This window comes from Castanea sativa, chromosome 3, assembly GCF_040712315.1.
Source record: "Castanea sativa cultivar Marrone di Chiusa Pesio chromosome 3, ASM4071231v1".
NCBI lineage: Eukaryota > Viridiplantae > Streptophyta > Magnoliopsida > Fagales > Fagaceae > Castanea > Castanea sativa.
Window position 1 is genome coordinate 2,914,188 of NC_134015.1, and position 9,988 is coordinate 2,924,175.

Here is a 9,988-nt window from a genome sequence, read left to right on the forward strand (position 1 = left end):
TTTTTGTTTTTGGGATTCAAAAGCCGACCTAACTTTTATACTGAGAATACCATGCATTAGGACTTGGGTTCATATCCTTTCAAATCCACTTGCCACTGCCAGTTTTCACTACCAACCATATTGAAAAAAGATTATCAAATATACTCAGATGATAAATAAACCGCGTTCTTGTCAATTGTTAAAGAGAGGGCGTCAAATTCAATGTGTGGGGTGTGTATATTAACAAATTAATGACTTTTTTTTTTCCTTTTTTTTTTTTTTTTTTGGTGTAATGATTAAAAGAGATTATAGTTAAGGGTCATCAAATAGCCCAAGGCCCATGGCCCGACTCAGAAACTCAGCAGCCCATCGAGCTAATGGGCGACCCAGCCCGTTGTTATTGAGGCTCATGGGTAGCCCACTAGCCCAATGGGTTAGGCCGTGGGTTAGTTTTTATGCCCATGGGCACCCGGTGAGCTAGCCTAGTAGCCTAGCCCGTTGGCCCAACCTGTTACCCAGTCCAATAACTTAGAATTTATAACAAAAATATATAGGAGGTGTAAGAATAATTGATCTTGAGATATTGCAGAGGAATTTCTTAAGAGAAATTTTTCAACCACTAAGATACTTAAAGTAATTGTGTTAAACTTAGTTGACTAAATACATATTTCTCTATTAGTCTACCAAATTTGAATTAAACATTTGATTTTTTTTTTTGTTAAAGATAAAAATAATAAAACTATTTGAAGCCTTAATAAAAAAAATTAAATAATTTTCCATCAACAAAAGAAAAAATTAAATAGATTTGACTTTAAAAAAAATTCTAATTAGGTATTAAATTATTTTATTCTTTTATTCTTTCATTTTAAAAAAATAGATTGATTATTCCCTTATAAAAAATTGATTCTTTTTTTATAAAAATAATAAAATAATATATTAACACAATCTCATGGATAGCCCATTAGGCCCAACCTAGTAGCCTAGCCCGTTAAAGACAAAATGGGCATTGCCCATGGACAGGGTCATGGGCTGGGATTTTCTCTTTCGGCCCAGCTCAACCCAACCCGTTAACTAATTAATAGTCCATTATGCTAAGCTCATTATGCCCCTAGGTCAAGTAAAAATGGGTCGGGCCCATTGACGACCCTTTTATAGCCGACAGAAATCGTATTGATAATAGAATAAAACAGTATCACATTTTTTTTTTTTAAAGGATAATGCATTTTGAAATTATATAGCCATGAGCCTATAAGAGTGCATATATATCAGAAGCATCATTAATTCTCTCAAAGCTTAGCAAATTAGATAGTTCAGAGGAGGTGGAATCATCATATATAGAAAATTCACAGGATGGTAAAACAGTATTATAGGTACTTAAAGTAGCTCCTCCATTTTAACTAATGTGGAATTGTTAGAAAAAGGAAAGAAGGAAAGGTAGTCATGATTTGACAAGATTGAATATAAACTTAACATGGATGAGAGATGAGACAGCATTATGAATTTATTGACCTTGTAGTAGTAACATATAGAATAAGTTGCGGAACATGATGTTACCAATTTCAAGAAAGATATGTGGTCTGGCAGATGTGAATGGGTCAAAAATACAACTTTCAATCTCAATTGATAACTAAAAATAATAATAATAAATTAAAGTTAAAAAGTGAATGTAGTAAATATATATATATATATATATATATATATATATATATATATATTTGAGAGAAAAAGAGGTTACTTGCACTGGGTGCAATTCTTACTATTCATATTCATTCTATCACAACTAGCCATATTATTAAAACATTGTAAAATATCTTATAAAAAAAATTGTAAAATATAGGTTAAAGTACTAATTTGTTCCTCAAATTATTTTGTAAAATTTAATTTAGTACCCTAACTACTAATTATGTCAATTTCGTCACCCAAATTTTAAAATCAAGTCTATTTAATCCTTAAATATTTTTGTTATTAAATTTTAACAAAACTAATAACACATTTTTTTAAAATAGCATTTTAATGTATATTTTATTTGTCACATCAATTAAGAAATTACATCCAATAATAAAATTGACTACATTTCATAAACAGTTGAATTCTTAGAAAGTGTTTGGTTTGCCGTAATGTGTCATTTATGTGATGTATATTATCTTTTTTTATACAAGATAAAAATTACTCTAGCCTAATCTAAGTATATATATGTATGTGAAGCTCTTTCATGGAAACTTGAATCTCGGTCATTGCTCCTCACACCCTACAAACACTTATACTTGTGAAGTAACTATTACGCTAAAGATGTGTGGTGGTGTGATGAATGTTACCTTAATGTCACATTAAAGTGTTTGGTTTATTTAATTTTTTTCTAATAAATCATAATTTTTTTATATTTAAATTCTCAAAAATAAATAAATAAATAAATACTCGTAAATAGATTCAATGCCTTGAGTTCTAAAATATAGAGACAGTAATGGAAGAAGAAAAAAAGAGGTGGTATGTCAAATATATATATTGCCGATGATATTAATGACCAAATTGTAAGAGTCATGATTATATGCTAGATGCTAATATCATATTCCTTTGATTTACTCAGAAAAAGAAAAAAAGAAAAAAGAATGTAATTAAGCTAGATGATGTTAACCTTCTTTAAAATAAATAAATAAATAAATAAAACTAAAACAAAACAAAGCAAAAGAAAAGAGATTGCAGAAGTCAATGATAGTTGGATAATTGTTAATGAATTTTAAACAGATGAGATCGATGAGAATCATGAGATAATATATATTTTCCCTTTTTGAAAGGTATGTGTTAATCTTAGTATTGCTAGCTCTCTCTCTCTCTCTCTCTCTCTCTCTCTCACACACACACACACATATATATATTAAACGTTTACTGTAATTTGGAAAGAGAATATAGGTGGAGTGCATTAGGATGAGTCTTGTTGAAGTGCTTATTTGCTTAAAGTACTATTAAAACAAAAAGAGATTTTTAATTGTAAGTATGTAACTAATTGGTCAAAATAAATTTAAAAAGTAAAAAGAAAAATGTTTTTTTTATCGAACGCATGTGTGAAAGCACCCACATGTACCGTATGAAGGTTGTAGCCTAATTAAAGTGATTAGGGTCAGGGAATAAAGTCAATAAAGTTTCGATATTCTCTATTCAAACCAAAAAAAAAAATGAATGAATGTATATAAAAAAATTTCTGAATACTTCATTCATAAAAAAGAAAAAAAGAAAAAAAAAAAAGGAATCAATGTATATGATTTTAATTAGTCCTTAAAAAGATTAGGAAAATTCAATGAAAATGTTAATTCTTATGGATTAAAATGGAAGGCAATTATGGTTATGCGCAAGGTATAGGATAACTTTACAAGATAAATGTAGAATTTAGAAATTAATTATTTTATTTTTTTCATTAGTTTGGAAAGGCTAATCAATTATCAACCTACCAAAAATAAGAGTTTATCATAATAATCAGTAAAAAAACCAAAGATTTATCTCTTAAAAATAGAAAAAGTATGTAACAAAATTTGAAAAAAAATAAGAAGTAAAAAATGGAAAATCTTTTGTCAAAGTATTGATCTGCTGTCTCTCCAGTACCTCACAAATTTTTTATTTTGCCAATTTTTGTTGTGGGATGTTTTCAAAACCTTTAGTGAGATATGAAAATGAAGTTCTATAAATAGGAGAATCATTAAATAAATAAATAAATAAAAACCTTCACCCACCCTACCAAAACTTTATATTTGAAGTCTTCTTCTCACAAAAAGAGCACAAAATTTCCAAAGAAGAATCTTTCAATTTTAGTGCAAAAACAAAACTTCCATCAACCAATACTCAAACTCATCAACCTAGCTTGATTTTTCCCCCCACAAACAGAAAATTTTTGAGATTTCAAAGCAGGTCTTCTTTCTCTAGGGACATCACCAAACATATCCTAAATTTCGAAGCATGAGAATCTCATAAGACTCTAGTAGCATCTCTAATGACACTCCAAGAATTATAGAGGTCGTGTGAAGGAGTTCTTAAAGCAAGTAAGAAAAGATCCAGCAAGTGGGTAATCTCAACATCATATTCATAAACATGGTGAAGGTAGATTCAAAGATCAATAAAGCAAAAAAAAGATGAGAGAAAGGTATATATGTTTTCACACCCTTGTCTTTTCTTTGTGTTATGATAGGTCCAAAAATGAGATCAATGGGTGATAGAGTAGTGTCAACTTCTTTTAAAAATTATTATTATTATTTATTTTTGAGAATCAGAGTGTGAACTAATTTGTAAACATTAGTTTCATTTAATATTATTCTTATTACTAGAAATATATCTTCACATAATATAATCTCAATTTTGGAGATGATTAAATATGATTATGTGAAGTTTAATAAAAGTGGGTTCCAATTAGCTCAACTGGTAAAGTCTTTAATAGTTGTATAAAAGACCTGGGGTTCAATCCCCGCATACACCAAAAACTGATTGGTGTCTTGGTCTGATGATAAAGAGCTATTATCAGGAGTGGACGCCATAGGTTGAAACTCTTTAAAAAAAGAAAAAGTTCAATAAAATAGTATCCAAATTTTCAGTCAATGGTTATTCTCAGATTCTCGAAAGCAATAATGAAACATTGGTTTTGTCTAATAATTTTTTGTTGTCACTAAGAATATATTTTCACATAATATTGTCTAAATTTTGGAGATGATTAAACATGATTACATGAAGCTTAATAAAACACTATCCAAATTTGTAGTTTAATGGTTAGAGTCTTGGTGTAAAATAGGCATTGTGCTCAAATTTCGTAAGCAATTATGCACCATTGGTTTGGTTTAATATTATTATTGTTGTCTCTAACTTCTTGGGTGGGATTGAAGTTAGGCTATAGTTTAACTTAAAAATCGTACATAAGGGAGCATATATGAATCGCCACTTGGGTTCCTCATGGGTCCTTATATGTTAAATTACTACGGTTATACTTATCAAAATTGGTTCTTCCTCTTACCCATTTTGTTCTTGGGGGATAGCTTTATAAGCTTAAAATAAAAAAATTTTAAAAAAAAAGTTGTAAAATGGAATCATTTACTCTAGAATGGCCAGCTTGCTGACTTCATTACTTGCAATGTGCTTACCAATTAAACATAATAAAGCCTAAATTATTAGAATCAGCCCTCCACTATTACTATTTTTAACAACCGAATTTCTCTTTTGTCCTTTGGTATTTGGTTTTGTAACTGCGAGTCAGTGTGTGTGATTTTTCTCACCTCTCAACTTAGCACATGCAAAATGCAGTTCTTCAAAATTTTCGAATTGGGCTTGGCAAGGTTCGGCTGTCCACTTTAGTTTAAGTTGGGCCTCATCAATGTTGATCTAATGTCTGTCCCAAGGACTTTTAAAAAAAAAAAAAAATGTCTGTACCAAGGATAAATAAATTCAACTACGTAGCTCATTGGTCAATGTAGCCACATAGGTGAATTTAATTGGGTAATCTAAAACACATTTAAAAAATTGTACATAAATTTTCTCCATGTTTCAAAATGGCATAAAGGTCCACTTGCCTTAACTAGCAAACCAAAAAATCTTGATGAGTTTTAAAGCACAAGCATGATGTCAATACAAGTGTACAATTTATAATAACATCTTAAAATGTGAAACAAAATTCAGTACAAGATATAAATAGGTAATTCATGAATTGTTAATTGTCCAATAAATAAAGCTACATAGTTTTCTTATGCAATTCATGAATTATTAATAGTAAATTGTCGATTAAATAAGGCCACATGGTTTTTCCTTTAAAACTTGAAGCTACTTATAATTATAAAATAACTATTGTGATCAATGAACAATATCATCTTGTCAAAGTGCACCACTCAAACAAGGCAATCTAGTTTGTAAACCAGTATTATAGCATTTACATTGCATTGCAGGTGAATCCTTTTTTCAATTTAATTAATAATTTCTTTACTTAACCAAATAATAATTGTTCTTAACATAAATTATTAATAATGTTTTGTTCCTTCTATTACAAAAAGGTAATTCCAAGACAGAAGAAAGAACAGCCTTGTGGGGGGATAAAGATTATATAGTAGTACTACACTACTACTCATTGCTCATTTGAACAAAAGAGGAAACTTTTGCTTCTTCCAATTTTTCCTTCTTTATTCCAATAAAATTTTAATTACATGAAACCGTGGAAAAGAGAGTTGTAAATCTCAATACTCACTCACACTACAGCATCAGGTATAGATAAGAATTAACAGGAAGAATATACAGAAGAGAGCAATGCCAAGCGTGCATTTCGCAGTAGAACTCAAGCAATTGGCTTCAACACAAACATTTTGCAACTGTGAGGCTCCACGTTGGCTGTCAAGTTTCCAACAAATCTTGTCTCTAGTGTCTTGTGCTGCAAGAAACACATATGCACACATATATTTGAAGGTATCTCACAAATACAAATGCAAAACTGAAATGCCTCATGACCTAAAGAGGCATGTGAAATGAAAGCCTAATCAAAATTACCTCCCAAACATCTCTTGCTTCAATGACACTGTTTTCAGGGATTCCAATATCGTCCCAATTGCCTGTAATTGAATGAGGCACAGAGGCTCGGTTGAGCAGAACTAGAGCTACCCTATTGCCTGAAAGAGGCCCTGCCCAAATCTATTGCAATTTAACAAAAAAAGTCATGTTTTCCTCATATGAAGTGAGACAGAAGTACACACTACGCATCATAAGATATTTTAGGCAAACTTTATTACCTCACTATTACCCTCCATCCTAACCTTTTTAGCTTGTATGCCAAGTGAATCTGTTATAGATGATGATCAAGTCAATTTTCATAACCATTGCTACAGAGTAGTTCACATGATGGGAGGAAAATTACACCATCAGTTACAAAATTGATGCACTTACCTTGATTAACTGCAATAACCTCTTGATTGGAAATGATATTAAATGTCTCTTTTGTCAGGTTCCTCACATCGCAACCAAGGAGAAGGGGAGCCTACAATACCATTTTATGTTTAAGAAAACAGACAGCCAAAACCCAAAAAATATGCCTTCATTCAAATCATGATCATCTAGTTCCAGATAGTACTGCCTGAAATACCTTGGAAATAGCCCATAAACTAAAGTGGGCTATATATTCATTATTTTTCATCCCTCCATTTCCCACCTCAAGCATGTCAGGATCTGAACAAAGTCAAGCAGATAATATGAAATAGATTTCATAGAAAAAAGTAGACTAAAAGCTTTTTTTTTTTAATTATGTTAATGTGACTTAAACTATAGTAGGAGAATACTAACCGTTCCAACCACCGGGCCTTGCAAGATCAGCATATACTTCATTCAAGTCTATTATAGAGAGCATACTGTGGGAGAACAGACCAAAAGAAATGATTCTGGACTAAGAATTTGTGTAATCAATTATGAACTTAACAGAAACATGAAATTAATCTACCTGTTCCAATTATCAGAAATGTCATTAGTAGTTCTCCAGCTATTTCCAACCTTAAAACCCCATAGAGCAGGGTGCAAGTCACCCCTTTTAAGGGAAAGAAATACAAATCAAACAAAATAATCATTGATGGAGTGACTTTCACAGCATAGATTTAAAAGTTAGAAATATAGGATTACCATTCACAAAGTGAGAAAAAGATTGGACGACCTGCTTTTGTTAGTGCCCTAGTCATTACAGGGTATCTAACAGAAGAAAAAAATGGATCATTATACTCTCATATCTCAAAGTTTGAACATACATTGCTAAACCAATAGAAAAAAAAAAAAGATCCATATATATTTCCCCATTTACTTGTGAGGTTAATGTCAAGATGACTATATTACCTAACAGTTGGCTTTGTTCCATCATTGTAACAGTTATCATACTTCAAATAATCAATACCCTGCATACAAATTTCATTATTGCATGATTTGGTATTTGCAAGTAGTGTCAATAGCAAAAATGGACAAAGTAAAACCCATAAAGAAAATAAAAACTAGATTTCCTACCCATGAAGCAAAAGTTTTGGCATCTTGCTCCTCGTGACCAAGTGAACCAGGCATGGTTTTGCTACAAGTAAATTGCCTGCAAAGTGGAGGTGAAAGCATTTGTTTTCCTAGTTGTTTCAGTAACAAGGGAATATCGATATTGAACAATAACTAATGTAGCATAAAGTTGTGTTAGGGTGTAGTACGGTCATGTTACCCTGCATCTGAGTAGATTCCTAACTTAAGTCCCTTGCCGTGAACGTAATCTGCAAGGGCTTTAATGCCAGATGGAAATGTTGAATTCTTAGGCAATAGATTACCCTGAAAAAGTAAAATCAAATGTTTAGTGCAACTACAAGTTCAAAAACACTAAAATTGTAAGAGAAACCAACTTAGCAAAAATTGTAAGAGAAACCAAACCTTGGCATCACGATGCATTTCAGCCCAGCAATCATCTGGGAAAGTAAGAAATAGAAGTTCTGGCTCAGTTTCTTGTGCCCACTTTGCTAAAAGAAAAATAAGATTTATGATAAAAAGAGAAACGACCTAAATCTATTGCCACATACCTATATTAACGTAGATATATCCAAGCTTGGCAAGACCAGTGGAGACCAGAGCATCAGCTGTCAAACCAAGAAAACAAAGAACTCTTTTAATTCGATCTCTCTCCCACCTCAACAGATACAGTTTACCATTTTTCTATGTGAACTTTGACAGCACTTTTTGATATATATAAGGATAGTTTTTTTTTTTTTTTTTAAATAGATAGAACTTGGTTAACCTTTGAAAGAGAAAATTGCATTTGAGTGGTAAACCTACCAGTTTCTTTGATGACTTTCTCATCGACTTTGCAGTTGAAGTGATTCCAACTATTCCACCTACATGAGTAGAAAACACCTCAATAATTACGAGGGTGACAGTGCCTGCCACTTAGGAAGCACGGACGCGGACATATATGAGTACAACAAGGTGATACACGTAAGTTTTGAAAAAATTATAATATAAAATGGCTGCCATGACACATGTATAACATGGGTATACGACACGAATTCCGCAAAATGCAATCATTAATTACTTATTACTTTAATAATAATCACTGCAATCCAGATTCCAGATGAGGAGGACTCTGATCTAATGAGCACTATTGGGTTTGTATAAACATACACCAGACCAAACAAACAGTGCTTATGATGATCTGATCCAAACAGATCAAACTGGTCGTCCATAAATAAATAAATAAGAAAGACTTTTTTTTTTTTTTTTTTTTTTTTAAAAAGAAGAAGAAGAAAGAAAGAAAGAAGAAGAATGATAAGAGCTCATTAGCAATGCAGTAGTAGTTATATATATTACCCCATTTGAGGAGTCAAGCCAAGCCCATTGGCAAGCAGATTTCCTCTGAGTTCCTCGCTGCTATTCTCAGCCTCAGGCATTGACATAGAAGAAGCAGTGCTCACCATCATTGTGCATAACATCAACACCGCTACAACTACACAAACATCCATAGATCTCTCCATCTTCGTAGATGTGCCCTTTCACCCACACCCACTATCTCTCGAGTCTCTTAACCAGAGGTGAGGTCTATATATATATAATACTTGTTTAAGGATAATGCCTATTTATATGTGTGTATGATATAGATACATAGAATAGTTTGTGGCTCTAGTAGTAATACTATAGAAATATAATATACTTAATTAAGGATAATGTCTATTTATATGTATATATCTATATCTATATATATCTAAAAGTTGAAGCGTAGCATTTATTGTTGTTACGCTTCAGTTAAGCCACATTGATCATGTCACCTTTTTTTTTTCTTCATTTTTTAAACAATATTAATATATAAATAAATGTTGTAACCTTACATATTCTTTAACCCATTAAATCCAATTCACCATGAAAAACCTTACACATTCTTTAATTCATTAATGGCATGTTTGGATGGAGGGGGGAAAGAGGGGGAGTAAAGGGGAATAGAGTAGAATTGGCTAAAACTAAACTAATTTTGTGTTAAATCTACTCTACTCTACTTTACTCTCCC

General features: G+C 31.5%; 1 protein-coding gene across 1 annotated transcript; it reads right to left on the reverse strand.

Annotated features, from left to right (window-relative positions):
• Nucleotides 1–6,160: 6,160 nt before the first annotated feature.
• Nucleotides 6,161–9,461, reverse strand: LOC142629656 (alpha-galactosidase 1-like). The gene is made up of 15 exons (XM_075803682.1): nt 9,298–9,461; nt 8,767–8,825; nt 8,514–8,570; nt 8,368–8,402; nt 8,165–8,268; nt 7,969–8,044; nt 7,804–7,862; nt 7,597–7,662; nt 7,421–7,504; nt 7,267–7,331; nt 7,070–7,152; nt 6,874–6,964; nt 6,720–6,769; nt 6,481–6,621; nt 6,161–6,364 (listed from the first exon to the last, which is right to left on the reverse strand). Exons 1-15 carry the CDS (start codon nt 9,459–9,461, stop codon nt 6,272–6,274), a joined length of 1,227 nt encoding a protein of 408 aa, XP_075659797.1. The 3' UTR covers nt 6,161–6,271.
• Nucleotides 9,462–9,988: the final 527 nt, after the last annotated feature.